The sequence below is a fragment of the Magallana gigas genome, chromosome 5 (genome assembly GCF_963853765.1).
Source record: "Magallana gigas chromosome 5, xbMagGiga1.1, whole genome shotgun sequence".
NCBI lineage: Eukaryota > Metazoa > Mollusca > Bivalvia > Ostreida > Ostreidae > Magallana > Magallana gigas.
This window is the reverse complement of record NC_088857.1, coordinates 13,060,958-13,085,980: the sequence shown is the minus strand read 5'-3', so window position 1 is coordinate 13,085,980 and position 25,023 is coordinate 13,060,958. Positions and strand designations below refer to the sequence as shown.

At 34.8% G+C, this 25,023-nt stretch overlaps 4 protein-coding genes across 6 annotated transcripts in view; 2 read left to right on the top strand and 2 right to left on the bottom strand.

Annotated features, from left to right (window-relative positions):
* Positions 1-338, bottom strand: part of LOC105319027 (LIM domain only protein 3) — a 42,977-nt gene extending 42,639 nt beyond the window's left edge. Inside the window, exon 1 of the mRNA XM_066083777.1 lies at positions 161-338. The gene's annotated coding sequence lies outside the window, so the exon portion shown is untranslated. The remainder of the gene's footprint in view (positions 1-160) is intronic.
* LOC105319026 (rho guanine nucleotide exchange factor 39) lies at positions 223-10,291 on the top strand. 2 transcript variants are annotated; one of them, XM_066083772.1, is made up of 13 exons: positions 223-306; positions 3,801-3,911; positions 4,176-4,351; positions 4,581-4,796; positions 4,941-5,059; positions 5,440-5,510; positions 5,799-5,962; positions 6,189-6,398; positions 6,769-6,857; positions 7,051-7,162; positions 7,791-8,021; positions 8,211-8,473; positions 8,887-10,291. In XM_066083772.1, exons 2-13 carry the CDS (start codon positions 3,884-3,886, stop codon positions 8,987-8,989), a joined length of 1,782 nt encoding a protein of 593 aa, XP_065939844.1. In that variant the 5' UTR covers positions 223-306; positions 3,801-3,883; the 3' UTR covers positions 8,990-10,291. The 2 variants fall into 2 exon arrangements, with proteins under 2 accessions (XP_065939844.1, XP_011414699.3); XM_011416397.4 differs by lacking the exon at positions 223-306 and adding an exon at positions 3,488-3,536.
* A 1,846-nt stretch (positions 10,292-12,137) lies between these two features.
* On the top strand, positions 12,138-14,440 carry LOC105319039 (meiosis-specific protein MEI4). Its single transcript, XM_034467049.2, has 4 exons — positions 12,138-12,264; positions 12,366-12,578; positions 13,395-13,789; positions 13,901-14,440. The coding sequence occupies exons 1-4, from the start codon at positions 12,243-12,245 to the stop codon at positions 14,297-14,299; spliced, it is 1,029 nt and encodes a 342-aa protein (XP_034322940.2). The 5' UTR covers positions 12,138-12,242; the 3' UTR covers positions 14,300-14,440.
* A 99-nt stretch (positions 14,441-14,539) lies between these two features.
* LOC105319024 (cryptochrome-1) lies at positions 14,540-24,832 on the bottom strand. Of its 2 annotated transcripts, none has more exons than XM_011416395.4 (10): positions 24,522-24,832; positions 22,818-23,012; positions 22,583-22,686; positions 22,126-22,280; positions 21,582-21,728; positions 21,146-21,307; positions 20,811-20,951; positions 17,654-17,805; positions 15,026-15,225; positions 14,540-14,785 (listed from the first exon to the last, which is right to left on the bottom strand). In XM_011416395.4, exons 1-10 carry the CDS (start codon positions 24,734-24,736, stop codon positions 14,724-14,726), a joined length of 1,533 nt encoding a protein of 510 aa, XP_011414697.3. In that variant the 5' UTR covers positions 24,737-24,832; the 3' UTR covers positions 14,540-14,723. The 2 variants fall into 2 exon arrangements, with proteins under 2 accessions (XP_011414697.3, XP_011414696.3); XM_011416394.4 differs by having other exon boundaries at positions 14,540-14,788; positions 24,522-24,831.
* Between the last annotated feature and the right edge of the window lie 191 nt (positions 24,833-25,023).

Here is a 25,023-nt window from a genome sequence, read left to right as displayed (position 1 = left end):
CTTTGGCTAATGATTTGAGTAGGCAACCAGGCGGATCCTACTGTGTGCGTTTCAAATAAATTTTATTCTACAAAAATCAAACTGCACTGTGGTAAATCTGCGCTAAGTCCAACGGTCACACCGTTTACATATTAGTAATGATCAGTTAAGAAGAGCTCACCTGTGCTTTAGATGGGTCCCCTGATCCGGAAAAGCCCGAGAAGTTGCAATTGCCAAAAAAGATAACAGTCAAAGCATCACATGACAATGAGGACCTTGCACATCCTTGATAATTCCTCACTCTCTGGAGTCAGGAAGAGGCATAAGGTACATCTCGAAGCAATAGTTATTTGTTGCATCTGAAATCAACAGAAAACCGTTTTACTCACTGATTAAAGTACAATGTATTAGGTATTTGTTGTCTGCCCTTCTGTGACAGAACTAAAATATCTGACACAGTAATGCATTCATATTACCCACTTTCAATGCAGACATTCAATCTGATTAAAATCATATCTTTGTTACGCTCCTGAATTCTGATAGTATATTAATCAGATTGAATGTCTGCATGTGCAACTTTACAATTGATGCAGCAGATTACACGAGAGATAATATTGAATGATATAAGATATCCATTATTCTGCTTTAGAATTAAACCAACATTGACCAAATTCCAATAATTAAATTGATTATGTGACTGAACGGATCAAAACACAATTATCAAATGATTCGTAATTGCCATAATTAATCGTAGTAACGAGATCTTTTTCTCGTAATAACGTGATCTTTTCTCGTAATAACAAGAACTTTTCTTGTAATAATGAGATAATTAACTCGTAATAACAAGATAATTAACTCGTTATAGCGAGATCTTTTTATCGTTATTACGAGATCTTTTCTCATAATAACGAGATAATTAACTCGTAATAATGAGATCTTTTCTCGTAATAGCGAGCACAGCTCGCCGGCGCACAGCGCCGGCGCGAAGCGAGCTCTACCGGCAAGGCGTGTGTGAATAGAAAATTCGGACTATAGTTGCACATTCATTCAACGGATTTTTTTGGCGTCAGTAAATCGGACCAGTAATGCATCGTTTTAATCGTCCCAGTAGTTCCCTGTAATCATGGCAATTTTTATCACTTCACAATCTCACGAGAATCAGCAAGACAAATTTAGACAGTAAAAACAATAACGATGTAAGCGACATACAGTCAATGTTACCTCTAAAGTTCACCTCAGTACACTTTCAATCAAAAATAATCGTGTGACGTCACAAACGTTTACACATTGATCCGATATATTTTTTCGGAGTCAGTAAATTTTAACCCACAATTCATAGTACCAATGGTTTCCAACCTCACGTTCCAACATCACGTTCTCCCGAGAATCAAAGTAAAACCTTTGAAAAGCTTATAAGATGTGTAATTTTAAGAACATCATGCTTTTTAAGTAAATAAAACAGTATACTTCGCATACTTTTATTTCTCAGGGGAGTTTTAAAGAGTAAGACGACACTTAACCAACGTCAGCTTTGACGTCACAATAAGCACTGATAAGGGGAAATTACTCTAATTGAAGTTATTGTAAATCTGCTGAAATGACCAAAATCCTCTTAAAATCTTGCAAAGGCTAAGATAAAGAACAGCTGACGAATAAGGACATTTCTTCAGATACAGGAAACAGTTGTAAATTGCACTAATTTGGATGAATGCTCACAAATATTTTAGTCACTATAATTACGGTAATTTCCTGAAACGTAACGTTATACGTAGCAGCGCCTTTTTTTAAAGGGGGTGGGTGGGTGGATGGCAGCCTCATCCAAAAAATCTTTGCAAGCAAAAAGAAAAATAAATCATGAAAATTCTAATCCTTCAGCTCTTTAGCAGTTCAATGGTTTCTTTATTTTCACTTCCATTTATTACATGCGGGGGGGGGGGGGGGGGGGGGGGGGGGACAACACCATGTTCTTTTAACATGATAAGCAAATATTTTTAAGCGTAAATTAAAAATAAAATTAAACATTAATTATTTTTTTTTAAGTGGAGGGGCAAATCCATGGTAAGTCGATTTTCTATGTATAAATTGACAAAAATGAAAAAATTTTTTAGCATGGGGGGAGCTCTTTGATGAGTCAAGTTTTATATGTCAGTTTAAGAAAAAATGTCTACTGCAAAAAAAGGGGGAAATCAATCAATCAATCATAATCACAATTACTTTAAAAGAGGAGATGCAGTGCAATGAATATTTATATATTAAAATCTTTATTATTTAACAACATTGTATCTGAGATTAAACTATTGTTCTACATATAAATAAATAAATTATAACAAATCTTATAAACTATGAATAATGAAAATTTACTGAAAAATAGGTATGTTTTATTTTTTGGCATTCAAATTTCACGTTGTTAATTTTATTTTATTAATTTATTATAATTCATTGTTTGATCACATGCTGTGCTCGCCCCAACGGTCGCACCGTAAAACATATTAACGAGATAAAAATATTTTTTATGCTGCCCTATTCGTCTTTCGTAGTTGCTCCACCTAAACTTCGTTCATAAACAACGTACATCATTTTAAGTTAAAAATCCTTACTTTATTTGCTCTTATAATAACTTTTTACATGTAAATGATAAATTGTATCTATTTTTATATTAACTTGCTTAACTTCCAATAAAACTTTTTCTTACATTTTTTATTGAATTTCTACAAAAAAAATTTATCAACAAAAATATACAACATTAATCCTGTATTGAAATAACTTTAATAAGGCAAATGGACCTTGGGTGAACGGAATCAAGGGCAAATGGCGTCAAGGGCGAATGCATTTTTGGTTGAATTAACATACATTCGCTTAATTCACAGTCCATACTTTTTATTTTTCATTCCTCTAATCATGATACAGTCATTTGGTTTGTTTTTTATATTTTAATTTATAACACAGAGTAAATCAATTAAAACAATGCACAATTGTTTATAAGACATAATTTATTTAAACTGGTCTAAATTGACAGTTTAAATATAATGCTATTTAATAATTTTGATCATAGCGTCAAGATATATTTGCTAATCTACTTTTAATGCGGCTGTTTAGAGATGCTTAACATCTCAATATTGAGAAGTCTGGATCAGATGTATTCTGACCGCTGTCCATGATTAAATGCTATGCTTGAGGCATAAAAGTAAATTATTTCATATGTATCTTCATCTGTTTGTTCTTAAAATTTGTAATACCAGATGAAAAATTGCTTTACCGCAGTCCCTTTTTTCCACCAATATCATCGTTTTCGTCTATTAGTGCAACCGTGAAAACGAATTAGATAAGTCAATCTTTATTTTTTCGAGCATTGTAAAATGTTTTAATTTCACAAACAAAAAGAATAAATCATCAAAGGTAAAAAGATGTATTGTATTTTATATTGCTGTTTAATAAAATTAATGTCCAAATAAATATGAATGATGTGAAATTGCCCTAGTATATAGATCGACTAATTCTATGTTCAACTTAGCTTAGACGAATTTCCGGCGGGAGATTCAATTTGTTTTGCCGAGCAGGTATCGTATTTTCTCTCGCACGAATGTTTTGATTATGTTAAACTGACTTGGATGTTTTGATAAGATTTTCGATTTCAAATCACATAAATGTCTGCGAAACGTCATGTTAAAAGTAAGTTGAGGTTGGCCTCGCTAAAATAAAACTGCAGGCTGACGTATGGGCCTTTACGACCCTCCCGTGTTTGTGGTAATATTATCACCATGTTAATGTTACTATTTATGTCTGTAAGAATGTAAGGATGGATGTCCGTTTTAATTTTATAGGGATGAAATTTATCATAGGGAAATGCTTTCGTGACTCTCTGTGTTCTTGACGCCTAAAACATCAAAATAAACAGCTGTCAATTATGTTATCCACAAGAAGTCGATTTAGGGGTAAGTTACTATGTCTATGATGAATGGTAAATATTTATCCTTTACAAATGGTTAAACGTTAGTTAAATTTTAATAATTTTTGCCAAACATTGAACTTAAACAAAATTAATGCCACAAACAAATGTACATATTTCACAGACAACATCGCATCATGGTCTAAAGAGTTTACTAAAAAAATTATACAATATCAATTTATTTATAAGTTCAATATTATCAAATAACAAATTTCATGAAAACTTGTCCAAAATATGCTTAATTTTCTAGTTCTCAGTGAAATAGCGGAGGAAGAATTAGCAGAATTATCTCAATACAGCAATGGTGATCCAGAAATGGAAAAAGCTCATGCTGAGGCTCGACGAGACAGAAGACGAACCAAAATCACTCAGGAAATGTTTGAGACAGAAAAAACCTACCTCAACCATCTAGAGCTTGTTAATAAAGTAAGCTAGTATTATGAAAAGAGAATGATGCAGATGATTGAAAAAATCCAATGATTTCCGATGTGTAGTACTTGTGATGATGGAGAGTTGGTTTGTTACTGAGATCAAACATGGCATTTTACATTTACAGTTTGTTGATTGGATTTTCAAATTGTTCATTCGTTTTTGCAAAAGTTTACTGTGATTATAATAAGTAATACATGTATAATATGGAGTTTGTATTTTTCAGCATTTCGACTTTCCTTTGCGGTTTAACTGCCTAATCCCAGAGGATGTCCACAGCAACATTTTTAGTAACATTGAGCAAATCATGGAAGTGAACAAAACTCTGTTAGAGTACATGGAACACACTACAATAGGAGAGGCCTTTAAGTACTTAGCACCATTCCTCAAGCTGTATTCCTCATACGCCAACAATCATGAAAATGCCATCAATTTACTTCAGGTAAAAAAAAAAATGGAAATTTACTTGGACAAAGACATGCAATTTTTTGTGTATTTTTCTTACAGAATTATGTACCTTATTTTTCCCCTGATACTTGGTCCATATTGAAATAAGAAGGTATTGTGAATATTTGATATTTTACAGGAATGGAGGCAGAAAAGCTCAGGGTTTCATGAATTCATACAAAATCAAGAAGAGAAAGCTGACATGATGGGGCTCAAGATCAATGCACTTCTTATAACACCTGTTCAAAGAGTTCCAAGGTAAATCTAGAAAGATGGGGAATATATATGAATGATGTAATAACAATGAATTCCTTTCAGAACCCTACAGGTTTATTATTAAGTTCAGGAAGGTAACCTCTTTAATCCATGTACAAAGTATCTCTTGGTTAGTCATAACAAAGGTAAAAAAGTACAGCTTAGAAAGTAGAAAACATTACAGATAATTTTTTTTTGTGGGGGGGGGGGGGGGGGTGAATATTGTAAGAAAATTTGAATACTAAGTTTCAAGACTGTTTAAAAAACATCTCCTTCGACCAAATTGGATCGTCTGTAGAGAAAGAAACTTTTGCTGTTTTAGGTTATGTTAGACTGAGTAGGTATGTCATTATTTAAGTTTTATCATATTTTTTTTCCTAAAGATACAAATTGCTTTTGGAGGACCTGTTAGAAAACACCTCTACAGATCACCATGACTATGAGGAACTTAAAGGTATTTACATGTATGATGAATTTTTGTATCTCAGACATTTTAGGCAAAAATTTACTGGCTACACATTAAAATTTTGATAAAGTTATTAAACCCCCCCCCCCCCCAAAAAAAAGTCAAGTGACAGGCAGGTTGATAGACATGTCTTGAGTCTGCTACGTGCTTTAACACAAATTGCCAAAAAATTGATTTTCTAGGGGGGGATTGATTAAAAGATTTTTATAGAGTCCATATTAATTTTAATTATTTGGTACCAGTAACTCTTAAAACATGGTGGTAAAACATTTGTAGAGGCAGTAAAGAAAGTCAGCGACATTGCCACCCACATTAATAACCACATCAAGCAGCATGAAAATTTCCAGAAAATGCTCAGCATTCAGAAATGTTTTGATAAATCTGCTCCTAAGTTACTCACACCAGGCCGAGAATTCATCAAGGAGGGCATATTGAAAAAGGTAAAATTTGCCATTTGAAGTACTCTTTTTAAATGGCAGATTTTTTTCTTCTTGATATTTAAATTTTTTGCTTACACTTGTCTCTCCTGCAATGCCAGAAGAGTTTTCATTCATTGAATACATAAAGTGATTGTGACTTACAAATCACTTCCATGTTATTTTAGGTTTTTTATGTTCAAGATATCATAGTACATGTACATCAGCATACTGCATTTGAATATTACAGATTTCCAAACGAGGAGGAAAACCCCACGACCGGATGTTCTTCATGTTCTCAGACATCCTTCTGTACGGGAAGCCCCGGCTGCTGGACAGCACCAACAACTCCTACACCTGCTGCTGTGTGCTGCCACTCAAGCACTGTCAGCTGGAGACAGTGTTCGGGGGCTCCAAACGGGGGGCTCAGGAGAACACTGAGGCAGGGGGGATGTTTAAGGTATGTGTTGGTCGTTCTGTAAGAAGATTGATCTTGGAGATAAGTGCTCTAAGAGGAATTACTGTAAATTCCTTATTTTACATAAGTACTAAATTCCGCGATTCCACTGTTCTGTATCAAACTGCTAGAGCATATAATTGCGATCACCAATGTTTTTCAATAATTTACTATTGTTCAAAACTGTCTGAAAAATAAAAGCGAGATTTTAAAATCCGCGAGGGTTGCTTCTTGCGATTTTACGCGGAAATCAATTCCTTGCGTTTAAATAGGAATCTACAGTACTTCTTATGGAGCACAGAAGAACACTGAGGCATTCTGTTTATAGTGTTCTGTAGATGCTATACAAATGTATATATTTTTTTCTCAACAGATCACTTGTAAAGATGAAAGCTTACTTCTTTTCTCCAATGATCCAGAGGAGATGAAGAGCTGGACAAATGAGCTGGATTCTGCTATCAGGTTCAACCAGATGTGTTTATTCTTGTTAAATACTTGTATTTCATAAATCTCAAGTTACATTGTATATTAGGAGTGCTCTTAAGAGGTCAGATATCTATATAAAGTTATAAAAATGTTAAGTAAATTTTTATCTTTTGTATTGGTAGCATTTTCTTGTATAAAAATGATTACTTTTATTTACTTTTTGCATTAGGAAACTAAGTAACAATCGTTCTACATTGAGAAAACCAAGTAGCAACAAAGCTCCCATGAGAGGAAGGTCTTTATGGAAACTAAGGAGGCAAGAGAAGCAGAAAGATCAACAGGTAAGAGATCAAAGAGACAGCTCTGGTTAGAGACATTCATAACTAAGTGTGTTCAAAGTACATGTATTAGCTTTGTAAAATTTGTCAACATGCATTTATACAAGACACGAAATATACGTCAATATTCAATTGCAAATGTAAAGTTTATCACCTTTGTGTGGCAATATTCTGTTATTGATTTTTAAACAAGCATTAAGGTGGAATAACACATCATCACAAAATGACTGACTGCTGATCGCAACAACATTTCGTTTTATTAAAAGGATTTTATGAACTGAAACAAGTAACTTACCTCATAGCCGAGTGGATAAAGTGTTGGACATGTGATCCATACATCCCAAGTTCGATTCCCGCAGGGGCTTTCGTTGTTACTGAAATAATTATTTTAGATATTCATTTTTTATCCCCTAACTGCAAATTTTTCGCTTTTTTAACATTTGTACAGTTTATTTATCATTATATCTTTCATTATCAAAAAAATTCCTGTTAATTTGAGTGACTTTTTCCAGGTGTGTTATTTCACCTTAAATGGAAGTTGCAGGGCTGTTTGGCTATTTTGGTTTTAGAATAAAGGTGTAAAAGACACACTGTGTCACTTGGTTTGGCTAATATTTTATTTTTCATGTAGATCCGCCGCATTATCAAAAAGGATGAGCCCAACTGCAACAAGTTGTCTCCATTAAAACTTGTCCAGGATATAGACACCCACACATGTTTGTCTCCATGGAAACGACCCAAGCTCTGCTCTTCTGAACTCTCGTCTACCCCTGTTGGAGCTTTTGTGTCAAGAAAGGGACGGCCATCCAGGCCTCCCCCTCCCCCTCCATCAGCATTGTCCGAAAATATTCCACCTCCACAAGTATTGAAACTTAGCTTTGATATTGTTAAAAACCTATCATAAAACAGGATACCAATGTAGTAACATGCAGCTTTAAGAGATAGTACCATCTCTAATAAAAATGTATCCATATTAAACATGTTTCGCCTATTTGATATCCTAATGTGCCTTTGTTATTGAGATAAACAATGCAAGTGATTATAATTACAGCTACATCTGGAGAACGACTTTGTCCTTTCTCCGGTGGTGGCCCAAAAGACAGAGAGTGAAGAGGAGGACTCCTTCCTGCAGATGACCATGGGGGACATTGGAAATGCTACCGTAGAATTTGACTCTTTCTGTAGACTAGGAGGAAATGACAAAGCAGATGCAGACACTGATAGTAAGAGATATGGGTCAGGGACTGGGCATGAGGACTTCACTAGAACATCTCTCTCAGGAAAACAGCATCTAACTAGACATCCACTGGAAAGGTATCCTCAAAACACATAAACATTATTATAATTTTTAGGTGACTTTAATTAATAAAATCTACTGGGGTTTTTTTTTCAGGATATCTCCTGCTTTTTGTTACCATCATTAACTCACTATTTAAAAAAAAAAGATATGAAACTACCGGTAGTTTATTTAGAATATGATATGTTTTGCATTAAATTTATGTCTTTGTATTAAATCTATGTGAAAATTTTGTGTTGTTGGTTCATATACTACTAGTAACATTCAGTAATTTTCTGTTTAGTATACATGTACAGACCGTACAGTATTAAAACATAAGTCAAAACTTTTAGACCTATCATGGTTGAAAATATACTTTTAACTGTCGACCAATTTTTTGTATGGCTACTTTTTATTTTATATCTTTAGCTTTACATGTATTTCTGAACAGATTTTCAGAGCGGGGAAAGACTCTGAAGAAACGATGTCAAAATGCCTTAGAAAGTGCCCAGACTCGAATAAATGAGACCAAGTCATACTGCAATATTCAGTGAGCGGACATTAGAAGCATGACAAAGGTTTTCAGGAAAATGCCATTACAGCAATAAATTTCCAGGCAAACAGAAACAATATTGTGCACTTTTACTTTTGTGTAAGATTTTGAAGGTTTTGTATGAATCTTTACCTGTCCAGTATTTCTCCTCTAGGATTGGGAATAGTTATTTCTTTTAATTTTGAGTACTTTATAACTTCTGTGTAATTAAGCAAAACTGAACAGTGGTTTGAGACAGTATTTTAAAATCATAAATATATGTACAAATGTACATAAAAATCTCTTTTAAAATGTACTTAAAACAATGTATTGACTTTTATTTTGTGATCTTTTTTGCATTCAAACTGATAGTGCATTCTGATTGAAATGGTGCAGTTGTTTTGCTGTTGGTGCATAAACATGTACATGTATTTATTATTACCCAGAGCTATCGCAACGTTTAGTTGAGTAATGCTAATAAATTGGGTTTATTGGTAAAATAAAAAAAATAATTCTTATGTTTGGACAAATTGTTGTAATTGTGGATCGGTTCATTTACCTAACCAGGCACTTATCAAGCCACTTCTCATTTATGTTGCATTTCTGTATAACTTATTCATGTGTGAAGTTCTATTTTAATCGATTAAGCTTGATAATTTGTGTAAATTTAAATTTTTACTATTATATAACTTTGTTTAATCATTTGTACAATTTCAAGATACTTTTGAAGATCATGTGCTAAAGAAATACAAAATGTAGCTGATTTGCATTTTAGACATTTCTGTTAAAATATTTTCATTTTTATTCATTTTCAATTTTTTAAGATATGTTTGTAATTTTTTCCTCATCATATCAAAGTCTATGGATTTTGGATTGACTCAATGACAATTTATCTATGATAAACACACCAGTAAGTACAAAACCTTACCAGTTACTACATCAAATGAGTGTAGAACTACTGGGAGAGATAACATTTGGACATTATACATTTTAATGTAAATGTGTGTTGTTGTGTTTATTCAGAATACATGTATTTTTCTCTAACAAGAATTCAGCAATATATTTTATTATAATATAATTTTATGTTATTTTAACAAAATATTTTAAGAAATATTTTTATGGATATTGAAAGAAATCTAAACACATGTATACTATATAAGTGTAAGCATTGAATAAAAAGCATTTTTAAATTGCATACATTTTAAAATTTTATAACAAGCATTATTTAATCATCAGATAAATTATGTAATAATTGTACTAATTCCTTATGAGATTGTATCATTATCATATATATGTATGTTAATGCTGAAATAAAGCTGAGTAAAACTTACCAACTTTCAGCATTTTACTAAAAGTACATACATGTGATGGGGAAAATACATGTTATCTAGTAATTACACACAAAGAAAGATGGAGGCTGGATTACTTATAGCAGCTATGGTTGTCCAACCCTTATCCCTTTAAATTTTAAAGTGCTGTCATCTAAGAGGATTATGTTCCTCATGCTTTATGTGTAGAACATTTTGAGGTTGATTGCAAGGAAGGTAGACCCCCACTGTTTTGCCACTGAGCTAGTCTTTGATTATATTGATGATATCATACTAAGCTTATGCCGTTTGATATTTATGGCATAAGCAATTATTTTTTTTAAAGAAATAGTTTTTAAAACTTGCCAGGACAGACAACTTTTATTGCTCCCGCTTTGCATCAGTAACGTTTAACACGTCGGTGATTCATGTGGGTATGAAGGTAGTTGGCATTCAGAAAATTACATACCCCGCGTTTAAAGCGGATAATGATTTTTTTTTTTTTTTTTTACAATAATCATCACCTTCACAGCCCGTATGAAACACAAAAGAAAGTACATATATTTTATTGTTTATATTTACACGTACACCCATCTCTGAATAATCCAATCTATGATGTTTTTAAAAAATGAACTAAAGAGCGTGGATTTTCCATCAGATTATTCATACACTGACAGGTCGTTTTACTGGATTGCGTACATTTCAGTCTCATCAGTTTTTGTGAGCAAGCGACTTTAGGGAAACGGAAAAATTACCAAGTGAATGTTAATATATTAATTGTTATATTTCGTAGTAAATTTGATATTTTTTTTAAAGAAAAAAAAAGTCAACATGCGTCGCTTTTAAACTGTTTCTTCACCCCGCACTCAGAACTTGAGATAAAAGATGTGGGTCTTTTAGTCGAGACTTGGCACCATAAAGAACCCTTTCTGTCCGAAAGCGCTGACTATAAAAAAAAGTCTGGACTCTTATTTGGTGGCGTCTCGGTATACGACAAAGAATCTCGATGGAAATTAAAACGGTAACCCATTCATCCACCGATCTCTCGTATACTAAAGTAATAACCAGATATCTAAAATCATAGTTGGTATAGATTAAGATAGTTTCAGTTTTGCTTTTAAAATCAACTTCCCAGGCTGTGAGTAATAAATAAATATTTGGTTAGTCCTGCATCTGGACTGAATCTTTCACTTCAATTTCAGTCTTTTTTTTTTTTTTTTTTTACTAAAAATACATCTAATAAATTTTTACAAATTCTATAAGGTATGATAACCGAAATTTGAGAGAAGCAAAATAGTTGTGTAATTTAATTTGACTGACTTTTTTTTTTTTTTTTTGCGGAATTAAGCGAGTGTTTACTCGCGTGGTCTATGTAAGTTTTATTTATTTTTTTTTTGGGGGGGGGGGGGGGTTAAATTTCGAAATTGGTATTTTTGATTGGTAAGATAGACCAGGAACTTAGCTTTTGTAACGAGAAGTTTTCTCATTGGACGTTAATATGATTCTGTAGTGAAACGCATCAAGAGGAGAGGGCAATCTAATTTTTTTTATTTTAATTTTATAAAAATTTTGTTTATCATATTAGCGAATTTCGGAACACCACTATATAAAGCATTATAAAAAAGATTCACAGCGATTACGCGAAAATCGAATCCAGAACCTAATTACAAAAAACTATCTATTTTATATAAGATTATGACACATAACGTTATGTACATGGTTTTTATGCATGCTTTTTTGCAGATGGGTAAATCTATTCTTTATTCAGTGCTGTCTAGAGAGGAACTGTAGCTTTATGTTAATGATCTTTTTAGATTCGTATATATAATTTAATTGAATAATGTATAACAATTTTAGAATAAAGGAATAAACAATCGCACTGTTGTTTAAAGAGTAAGAATAAAACCCGCATGACTTATTCAATTTGCTCTTTCACGACGAGAAGGAACAAATAGTACTACAGAGTTGATGGCTCAAGAACAAACAAACGGTAAGCATTGAAAACAATGATAATTAACTTGTTAACCTTTATATCAAACGTACTAGCATTCATAAGGCAGCAAACTTCATTTTCAATTTTCTTTGTTACAGAAAACAATTATGTTCATTACTTCAAAACCGCGGTTGCTCTCGCGTGCATAAGATCTAAACCACCCGGAGTGTCCAGCCGGGACTATGCAGAGAACTTGTGTGCACAGTACCGTGCTGCTGGGGATCGATGGAAACAAAAATATGAGGAAGCAGAGAGGACTATCCTTAGGCTTAAACAAACTCAGGAACTGCAATCAAGTTTAAACTTCTCTGGTATGTTATAACTATAGTCGGTTCCAAGATATTTATGCAGCACAGTTGAACGATTTTTAATAAAAATGTGATCTCAAGGTTTGTTCAATATTGGCGAAAGATCTCTCGGCCGTTGATATGAGTGTCTGTCCAAATATCGGATATCCACGTCAAGCTAATACATGTATTATGATCAGACCGGTTCAAATACAGGCGCCTAAAATAGCTAAGTAGGTAGAGCACCTGACTAGAGATTCAGGGGACCTGGGTTCGAATCCTGGTCTGGTTCATCATTGTTTCTCCCACCCTGTTACATTTGATGCCATGCCAACCTCTGGAACTAACAGGTAAACTCCTGCCAGGGGAAGAGCTTGGGGGTGAACTTTTGGGATGAAGATCATTTCAGGGGGAAGGAATGTGACAAACCATTTCAAATACTGGCGTCAGATTGCTCAGTTTAAAGAGCGCCTGTCTAGATTCAGGGGGCACGGGTTCAAATCTTGGTCTGGTCTTTATTCATCAAGATTAAAAGTAAAGGTGATAGCTATTCAAAATTCTGCACACTCATTTAAATTGACTTACTATTGATGATTTAATGGTGTATCCAAAGTATTTTATAGATTTAGCTCATTTTTTGGGAAAGTGTTCAAAGTTCAAAATAAGCAGAACACAACTAAGTTTCTTATGTTTAAAAGATAGTTAATGAAAATATTTTTATCATTATCAACGTTTTATATATTATCTAGGCACCAATTTTATCTGTAAGGTAAAATGGCTTTTCCTGTTTTTATAACTGAGAAGACATTAAACTAAGAATTTACTTGACTCTTCCTCCAGACTTGGCAGACTTGCTCCCTTTTGTATCCTTCAACAATGGACCATCACAGATCCAGAGTGAAGAACCAATGCAGGTAGATGTGGAAGGAAGTGCCAACCAGATAAAACAAAACACTGACTTCCTAAAAAGTTTCCTTATGTTGAAGCAACTAAAGAGAGAGCTACCCCACAAAATAACAGTGGATAACACAGTACACTCCACACTTCTGGATTCCTTGTACTTGGTCACCAAAAGTATATACCAAGAGGAAGGGGTGTCAATTCCAATCATCAGAAGCTCCTTTCAAGTCATCAGTCACCTGAGCGCTGTCATGAACAAAAATTTCCCTCTGGTGGAAATTCAGAAATTGGTGCAAACAGTATTAGAAAGGGCTTTAGAGAGCAAAACATTTGAGGTAAAGATCATTTCTGAATTCAAATAAAAAAAAGTTTTGATACAATGTTAAATTTATCAACCAAAGACACTTTGGTAATCAGTTAGATTTTAATAGTTCTTTTTTTAACAGAGAAAACAGCGCAAAGAATTGATTCTCTCCCTTAGCGAGTTCCTTACTCCTCAAACGAGGCACATAGTCTTGGACTCTTCAGTAGCAGCTGTTGAGAGTTTTTCGGCACATTTACGGACAGTGAATGAAAGTGAGACTCCCCTGAACACTCAGAAGTACGAAAACATCTACTATGTGTTTGACCTGCTTCAGATCGTTCTCGAAAACTACCGAAGTCAAAGTGATAACAACTCTCAGAAAAGAAATTTTAGCCATGATGCCGACTTTCAAACTTTAGAGATTTTGAATCAGGTTGCTGAAAGACTAGATAAATGTGTGCTTTATATCTCAGACATTTTCCCTCTTTTTGTGTGCAAAATTTGGCTTATGAAAGATAATTTCTTGTTAAACTTGAGATAAATTTCTTGTTAAACTCGAGATAAATATATACATAGCATAATGTCAGAATAATATTGTTCTTGCTTATAAGATAATGAGCACAAAATATCACAACACTGATAATTACCAATGGACAACTAGAGTCCACTGAGAAGTTGCAGAAAATTTTGTAGAACATGTGTTTTTGTAAATTATCAGTTTTCTCCCAGACAATTTATTTCATTAATTCTTATATTATTACTAGTGAAGGAAAGAAAAACAGCATAGACTACTTTTATTGGTAGTTCATCTACTCCTATGTAATTACAGTGATATTCAAACAGTGACAAATGGACATGGTATTCACTAACAATTCAAATGTTATTGAAGTGAGGTAGATTTCAGATCAGTCTCTCAGTATTCTTAAGATGTTCATTATCCTTGGAATCGCAACTTGTTGGTATTTTTATTTCACTTTTGCCTTTTTCTTCTTCTGTGAGGAAGATGAATCAGACTTTCTTTTAGCACCTGCTGAAAATATAGTTATAAATTTACTTTTAAAATTGTATACACTTGCACTGTATTTACTCCTAGATCATTTCACAAAACAATAAGATTTAGTATTCTTCCACTTAAACATGTTTAGTAAGACATTAACAAATTATCACTAACTACTGGTATCATTTTATTAAATGTTTAAAGAAGAAAGCTAACAATAACAATATATTAAGACATTATTTGATTGTAAAGTAATCATTATTTAAGTACCTCCTCCCTCAGTTTTACTGGCATTGTAAGCTTGTGCCATTCTTTCAATGTTCTTCTTTCTGATTTTATCATGTTCTACTATAGGCTTGGGGTAGTCTTTCCCAACAATACAACCAGCCTTTTCTTGAACTTTAAGCGGTGCCTTCCATGGCTCATAAATGTATGCTGTTGGGTACTTACTGAGCTGCGGAACATATTTCCTGAAAAAAAAGGAAAATACATGTTAATGTAATTAAAAGTTGTTGATGCATACCAGTTTACCTTGATAAGGTCATTATTTCTGAGAGTGTGAAGTAGCCGGAAATTTTATATGAAAATGTCTCGGAGACTTACCCATCAGATATGCTGTAACAACTGACATTGAATCAGCAATGCCCAGACACTGATCAAATAATTATACATGTATTACAATTCACTCTCTTACTGCAAGTAGTTTTTTTTAGCTCACCTGTCCATCCATAAACTTTTCACATTTTCAATATCTTCTCAAGAACTACTGGGCCAATTTCAACTAAACTTGGCACAAATCATCTTTATGCAAAGGGGATTCAAAGTTGTGAAAATTAAGGGCAACACCATTTTCCAAGAGGAGATAATTAGAAATTGATGAAAAATTTTGAGAAAATTTTAAAAATCTTCTTCTCAAGAACCATTAAGCCAGGAAAGCTGAAAATTGTGTGGTAGCATCTTCAGGTAGTGTAGATTCAAAGTTGTGAAAATCATGGTCCCGGGGGGTAGATTGGGCCACAATGGGGGGGGGGGGGGGGGTCGAAGTTTTACATAAGAATATATAGAGTAAATCTTTAAAAATTTTCTTCTCAGAAACTAATTAGTCAGGAAAGCTGAAACTTGTGTGGAAGCATCCTCAGGAAGTGTAGATTCAAAGTTGTGAAAATCATGACTCCCAGGGGTAGGGTGGGGCCACAATGGGGGATTGAAGTTTTACATAGGAATATATAGAGTAAATCTTTAGAAATCTTTTTCTCAAAACCTAATCAGTCAGGAAAGCTGAAACTTGTGTGGAAGCATCCTCAGGAAGTGTAGATTCAAAGTGTGAAAATCATGACCCCCGGGGGTAGGGTGGGGCCACAATGGGGGATCGAAGTTTTACATAGGAATATATAGAGTAAATCTTTAGAAATCTTCTTCTCAAAACCTAATCAGCCAAGAAAGCTGAAACTTGTGTGGAAGCATCCTCAGGTTGTGTAGATTCAAAGTTGTGAAAATTATGGTCCCCGGGGTAGATTGGGCCACAATGGGGGGTAGAAGTTTTACATAGGAATATATAAAGTAAATCTTTAGAAATCTTCTTCTCAGAAACTAATCAGCCAAGAAAGCTAAAACTTGTGTGGAAGCATCCTCAGGTAGTGTAGATTCAAAGTTGTGAAAATCATGACTCCCAGGGTTAGGGTCGGGCCACAATGGGGGGGGGGGGGGGGTTCAGAGTTTTACATAGGAATATATAGAGTAAATCTTAAGAAATCTTCTTCTCAAAAACTAATCAGCCAGGAAAGCTGACACTTGTGTGGAAGCATTCTCAGATAGTGTAGATTCAAAGTTGTGAAAATCATGATCCCGGGGGGTAGGGTGGGGCCACAATGGGGGGATCGAAGTTTTACATAGGCATATATAGAGTAAATTTTTTAAAATCTTCTTCTCAGAAACTGATCAGCCAGGAAACTGAAACTTGTGTGGAAGCATTCTCAGGTAGTGTAGATTCAATGTTGTGAATATCATGACCCCCAGGGGTAGGGTGGGGCCACAATGGGGGGGGGGGCTCGAAGTTTTACAAAGGAATAGTAAGTCTTTAAAAATCTTCTTCTCAAAAACTAATCAGCCAGGAAAGCTGAAACTTGTGTGGTAGCATCCTCAGGTGGTGTAGATTCAAAGTTGTGAAACTTATTATCCCTTGGGGTAGGGTGGGGCCACAATGGGGGGGTCGAAGTTTTACAAAGGAATAGTAAGTCTTTAAAAATCTTCTTCTCAAAAACTAATCAGCCAGGAAAGCTGAAATTTGTGTGGTAGCATCCTCAGATAGTGTAGATTCAAAGTTGTGAAACTTATTATCTCTGGGGGTAGGGTGGGGCCACATTTGGGGGGTTGGGTGTTAAAGTTTTACAAAGGAATATATAGAGTAAATCTTAAAAATCTTCTTCTCGCAAACTAATCAGCCAGATGATTCTTTATAATTGTTCAGACTTTGGCCCCAGGACAATTCTCTGGCCTCACAAGAAGGTTCAGAGTTTGATGTAGCTTTGTATCCCATATACATGTATACACAATTGTTAAGGATCTTTTTGAGAACTGCAATACTCAACATGTGATACGACTATAAAATCATCCTGTTAGAAAAGGGACTAATGATTATAAACATAAGAATATCCAGGGGGAAAATGGATTTTATTTATACAGGATCTATATGTATTATTGTACATTGTCCAGATAGTTTGTATCATGACTCCATTAAGCTGATTTTATCATACCTATTGTTCCTCAGGTGAGCAATGTGGCCACTGGGCCTCTTGTTTTTGGTCATCCATTAAAACGTTAATGAAATACCGGTACCAGACAAACCATTCTATAAACATCTTTTGTTTTATCTACATCACTCAAATAAATGATGGGTACCTGATGTAGTCCCCATCCTTATCTGTCTTCTTTCCAAACTCAATTGGACTGTAAACTCTAAAGTATTGATGGAAGAAGGCCGAGGCAGACAGCCACATCCAGTTCCCTGCATTCAGGCTCCAGTCTGCATCTAACAGATACTCCTCAAACACCTGTAAATACATACCGGTACAGCAAACAGGTAAATCAAAATAAATACTTTTTTAACAAGAGGCCCATGGGCCACATCGCTCACCTGAGGAACAATAGGTATGATAAAATCAGCTTAATGGAGTCATAATACAAACTATCTGGACAATGTACAATAATACATGTTGATCCTGTATAAATAAAATCCATTTTCCCCTGGATATTCTTATGTTTATAATCATTAGTCCCTTTTCTAACAGGACGATTTTATAGTCATATCATATGTTGAGTATTGCAGTTCTCAAAAAGATCCTTAACAATTGTTTATATATGGGTTATAAACGTACATAAACTCTGAACCTTCTTGTGAGGCCAAAGAATTGTCCTGGGACCAAAGTCTTAACAATTATAAAGAATCATCTAGCTGATTAGTTTCTGAGAAGAAGATTTTTAAAGATTTACCATATATATTCCTTTGTTAAACTTTGACCCCCCATTGTGGCCCCATCCTACCCCTGGGGATCATGATTTTCACAACTATGAATTTATACTAACTGAGGATGCTTCCACACAAGTTTCAGCTTTCCTGGCTGATTAGTTTCTGAGAAGAAGATTTTTAAAGATTTACTTTATATATTTCTATGTTAAAATTCGACACCCCATTGTATGTAAAACTTCGATCCCCCATTGTGGCCCCACCCTGCCCACGGGGGTCATGATTTTCACAACTTTGAATCTACACTACCTGAGGATGCTTCCACACAGGTTTCAGCTTTCCTGGCTGATTAGTTTCTGAGAAGAAGATTTTTAAAGATTTACTCTATATATTCCTATGTAAAAATTCGACCACCCATTGTGGCCCCACCCTACCCCCGGGGATCATGATTTTCACAACTTTGAATCTACACTACCTGAGAATGCTTTCATACAAGTTTCAGCTTTCCTGGCTGATTAGTTTCTGAAGGGAAGATTTTTAAAGATTTACTCTATATATTCCTATGTAAAACTTCGATCCCCCATTGTGGCCCCACCCTACCCCCGGGGATCATGATTTACACAACTTTAAATCTACACTTCCTGAGGATGCTTTCACACAAGTTTCAGCTTTCCTGGCTGATTAGTTTCTGAGAAGAAGATTTACTCTATATATTCCTATGTAAAACTTCGACACCCCATTGTGACCCCAGTCTACCCCCGGGGGTCATGATTTTCACAACTTTGCATGTACACTACCTGAGGATGCTTTCACACAAGTTTCAGCTTTCCTTGCTGATTAGTTTCTGAGAAGAAGATTTTTAAAGATTTACTCTATATATTCCTATGTTAAACTTCGACCCCCCATTGTGGCCCCACCCTACCCCCAGGGGGTCATGATTTTCACAAATTAGAATTTACACTACCTGAGGATGCTTCCACACAAGTTTCAGCTTTCCTGGTCTTATGGTTCATGAGAAGAAGATTTTTAAAGATTTACTCTGTATATTCCTATGTAAAACTTCGACCCCCCATTGTGGCCCAATCTTACCCCCAGGGGTCATGATTTTCACAAATTTGAATCTACACTACATAAGGATGCTTCCATACAAGTTTCAGCTTTCCTGGTCTTATGGTTCATGAGAAGAAGATTTTTAAAGATTTACTATATATATTCCTATGTTAAATTTCGACCCTCCATTGTGGCCCCACCCTACCCTCGGGGGTCATGATTTTCACAAATTAGAATCTACACTACCTGAGGATGCTTCCACACAAGTTTCAGCTTTCCTGGTCTTATGGTTCATGAAAAGAAGATTTTCAAAGATTTACTCTGTATATTCCTATGTAAAACTTCGACCCCCCATTGTGGCCCCACTCTACCCCCGGGGGTCATGATTTTCACAAATTAGAATCTACACTACCTGATGATGCTTCCACACAAGTTTCAGCTTTCCTGGTCTTATGGTACATGAGAAGAAGATTTTTTAAGATTTACTCTATATATTACTATGTTAAGTTTCGACCCCCCATTGTTGCCCCACCCTACCCTCGGGGGTCATGATTTTCACAAATTAGAATTTACTCTACCTGAGGATGCTTCCACACAAGTTTCAGCTTTCCTGGTCTTATGGTTCATGAGAAGAAGATTTTCAAAGATTTACTCTGTATATTCCTATATAAAACTTCGACCCCCCATTGTGGCCCCACCCTACCCCCGGGGGTCATGATTTTCACAAATTAGAATCTACACTACCTGAGGATGCTTCCACACAAGTTTCAGCTTTCCTGGTTTTATGGTTCATGAGAAGAAGATTTTTGAAAATTTCTCGAAAATTTTCATAAATTCCTAATTATCTCCCTTTGCAAAAGGGCGTGATCCTTAATTTTCACAAATTTAAATCCCCTTAGGCTAAGGATGCTTTGTGCCAAGTTTGGTTGAAATTGGCCCAGTGGTTCTTGAGAAGATGTTGAAAATGTGAAAAGTTTACAGACAGACGGACAGACGGACGGACAGACGGACAGACAGACAGACAGACAGACAGACAGACAAAATGTGATCAGAATAGCTCACTTGAGCTTTCAGCTCGGTGAGCTAAAAATATATGGAAATTTTGAAAGGTCTACACACGTAAAGTTTAAACCAGATGATCAAAACAAGAACATGCACATAAATTCAATTCAATGGTTTATTGACATCACCATGTTGGCATACAGTCAAAATGAAATCAAATGACAGACAAAAGAAAATTATAACATAAAGGCTACAGAAAGTGTATAAAAATATACGTTTATATATTATCTAACAAGATTTTCATTAACAAACTTCAACTTTTTCTCATTTTCTAACCAAAGCAAAACTTAGATAAATAACCTAAATTAGTCCACAGAAATTAAGGTTAAGTTTCTTGGGCAGTGTCACTTATTGATATAAAGAGCAAAAGCTCAATTTCCATACTTTATGGGAAGAAAACAGAGTTATTCCCCTTTACATCTATACATCTAAAAACTTGCATTTTCTATTAGTCACACATGTTCGTACTAGCAAGTGTACCTTCATGCCTTCCTCCCAGTTGATCCACAGGTCTCCCCTGGTCAGGAAACAGGCCACAGAATGTCGGGCCAGGTGATGGATCCACCCCTCCTGTCGCAACTGGGTCATCACTGCGTCAATGAAGGGGTATCCAGTACGACCCTTAAAAGTTACAATAACAGTGCAGTAACTAACAAACAACGTAAAGTACTATAAGTAGTTTGTATTATACTTTCTTTCAAAGATAACACATATTTTCCATCACTTTCTGACTTTGACCACTCAGTCACTTGAAGCACAGAGTCTTGTGTTTTATCTATATGAATAAGGATACGTTTTGACTTATTTGTACAAACCTCTTTCCAAGCCTTCAGATAACTCTCATTGGTGTCCCAAGGAATTTGTTTACACACTGGGTTTCCCTCCATTTTGTCAAAGTTGGGTGTGTCTACTGCTACACAGTAGTAGAACTCCCTCCATAACAGCTGACCCAGCAGGGATACGGGGGGCGAGGTATGCTGAACAAAGAAAGTACAAGTATCAGAAATATCACATTGCTTGAACATTTGAGAATTACATAATTTCAAAATATTGATATCCCATATCAATAGACTATTACTATTAGAGATTGAAAATGAAAGATATCATTGCAGATATTGTCTTTAACAACTTACGAATTTGCTGACATCTGTAATGCATTTCAGAGTGGGGATATTGTGAACACATACCAGTACTAGAAGGGATTAATTCATTATGAGCCAAATTAGAGATGATGTCTATATGTTTTCCTACCTTGGCTTTATTATAGACCTCTTGTAGCTTGTAGTAGAACATTCTGGGAGAGAGACAGCCAAACTTCAGGTAAGGACTCAGTACTGTTGTACTGGGTTCCAGACTGTTGGGGGCAGTCTTAGGTTTCTCAAATGTGCAAACCCAGTTCTAAAACATTCAACAATATTTCATAATTAAAGGCAATATATTGTGTGCATTAAATTTCCTAAAAAATGTATATGGTAATATTAATAGGTCAAGAGTTTATAGTAAGGGGGAGTTAAGAATCCATTGATCATATCTGCAATAGTGTAGCCCTTTCCCGATTTTTCCTTTTTTTTATTTTTTTTTTGGAGAGAGCTACAATTCTACCCCAATCTCCAGTAAACATCAGATATAAAAAATCAAAGAGGGCTTCATTTTGCAGCTAAATGATCATGGCTCTCCATGCAGGTGAGGATATTCCCTCATCAAAGACAAGGTTTCCAATTTGCCAATGAATCGTGTTGATACGCAAAAACCATGACTTTACCGTGTTGTAAGCTATATTTAGTGCATTAATTACCTTTTTTCCCATCATGCTCTCCAGTCTCCTCAGGGCCTCTGTTTCTCCTCCCGGAAACAGAAGGGGACCACATTCTTTCTCCGATTTCCCCAAATCCTCCAGGGAGGGAACTCCGTATTTCTTGTCATGGTCTGATTCTGTCTCTGTCTTACATTCTACAGATAGAAATTTCATGTACATGAAATACTTGGTACCATACAATATCTCATTCAATGATGTATCAGTATCAGCTTTCATAAATTCACATAAATTTAAGATTTTATCATGAAATGAATGATGGTACCTACTACCAGGTAGTTTAAAGGTATCAAAAAATAAAGACTGCCAAATCAAGTGTATGTTGGTTTATAATATTTGTCGAGTAATGAGTATTGATATGCAGTTAAACTTCATTTTTTGAAGCCAAATTCTACAGTTACAAAAGACAGTCATTGCCATCTGTGTGTGGGCTGTTCACCTGATGGGCTGTCTACTGGTTTGGGAGGAGAACCAAGGCTTGACAACACAGTCTGAAGACGCTGGTATGTTAGGGGAGCCTTGCCACCATTCTTTGAGATGATTCTTCAAAACAGAAAGATAACATGAAGTTGATACAGTGTATTCTCAGTTTACCCACTCTATCATAACCAAATCATAATCAAGTTTTCAAAATTGATGTCATGTGAAGAATGCACAGTATCAAAATGACAAACCTTTGTGGATCAAATAATGTGTGGGAGACACAAGATGTCACCTTTACATTATGTTCATCTGCTAACTTCTTAATCTCAGAATCTCTCGTTAAAGCATAAGGTTCTATGTCTTCTTCAAAAGTCAGATGGCTCACTCCCCAATTTTTAAATAACTTTGGAAATACATCTGCCGGCTTTCCTCTTATAATGTATAATCTATAATCACAAAAAAGTGAAGAAACATGAAGAATTGCAGTTTCTGATTTGATGTTCAGCTAAAGCCAAGTTTAGCCATTTAGTTTTAATAACAACTGACTTGTTTTGAAAACAAGATTTGAAAAAAGGGGGAATGAATGAGCTTCAATAAGTGACAGTTTGAAAAAAAATATTAATTATAAAAATATATATATTTTTTGTCCTCTGTCATTTTTTGTATATCTTCAGCTCATATTTTTCCCAAAATATATATAATCCATAGAGCTCAGTCCTTGCTGACGATTTGTGCACCCGCTTAAAATATTTAAGTCCCTGTATAAAGAATATGTAAAGAGCAACAACTTTCTGTACACAATTTTTTAATAGTTGAATAAAAATCAAGAGATAGATTGATTCACAGAAAGATCAAAATATTTAAAAATGTCTGCCCAAATATTAAGCAAAGCCAAATCTCAGTCAAACGATTGTGTAATTTTTCATTTTAGGGAGCAATGTAAATTTATACCCCATTACCTAGTCTTTAACAGGTATATATCAATTATAATTTACCATTTAGGCAATTTGTTTCAAACTGTAACCATGTATTTCATAGTTAGTAAAATGACAAGAGGCCCAGGTGCCATATCACTCACCTACACAAGAAAAGCCACAACTCTGATCAAATCAGTATTACAGTATCAAATTCAATATATTTTGATGAATAAGTAGAGAAGATCTTATACACAAACAGTAAAAAAAAACCCTGCTGATTTTTTAGATAAATACCAAGCCCCTTTTGTTGATTTCTTGTGAGAAAAAAAAATTTCTATTCATATTTAACCATCTCCCTTTGTGGCCCCACCTTTCTCTGGGGAATCATGGTTTGATCAAACTTTAATCTGTGATGTTTTTGAACCAGTTTTTGAAATAATCCGGGAGTCCGATGCCCAGGGCCTGGCAAATTTGCAGGCGAGCATGTAAGAATTGCCAAATTACATGCCCGGAGGGCCTGTGTAAATTTTCTGGCAACGTACAATATGTTAACTTGCCATTTCTTCCAATCGTACCCAAGTTATTCGCATAACTTGCTTTGTGCAGTCTACATTAATTCTCTGTACGACTTGTCAAATAAGCGTCAATCGTAATCATTGAATGGTTTAGTTAAACCTATTGTATATATGAGGCAGATGCAGAGACAGATTTAGAGGAAAGTGAAACAGAAAGTGAAGAAAGCGATATGGAGATGACAGAGCTTGAAATTGAGAGGGAGCTGGAAAGAATTTGAAACATTGTCCCTAATACAATAAAATTGATATAAAACCTTTATTTATTATGGTTGCACCATACATGTACCGGTAAATATAAGAATTTTGAGTTGGGCGTGTAAAAATTTGAATGGGCTGGGTTAAAATGATGGGTCCACATGCCCGAAAAATTTGTCGTGAAGACTGTTGAACCAAGCTCAAGTGAGCTAAAAATACAGTGAAAGTACTTGAATTATCAATTTTTATTTTTGATTGAATATCTTACCGTGAATTTATTTTTTTCAAGTTTTCATCTAAGTTTTGTAACGTCTGCAAGAGGAACCTCCACCTATTTACGCCTACATTAGCATTGTTGGCAAACCAAGGGTCCAAAATAAATACTGGCTTCACATCGTCAGCAACTTTGCACGCTGCCTGAAGTGCTGGATTATCATGTAGTCTCAATCCTTTACGAAACCAGTGAATTGCACAAGTTTTCATTCTATTCAATTGAACATGTATTGATATTTTGATAAATTCACACGCAACCAAAATTTTTCGTTACGTAAAACGGCGGGAATGCTCGGAATAGAAAGAATGCCAATCCCGACAAAATTTGTATTAAAACTACGCCTTTCAGTAGAGAAATAGAGAATGATTTTAGAAGATATATCCTACTAAAATAAATAAGAATAATGTGAGTTCAACGAAAAAAGTAAAATATTTTTGCAATGAGCGGTTAACTAACTTGTGAATTGTATTTACCATATTTTACTGATATTAGGAAC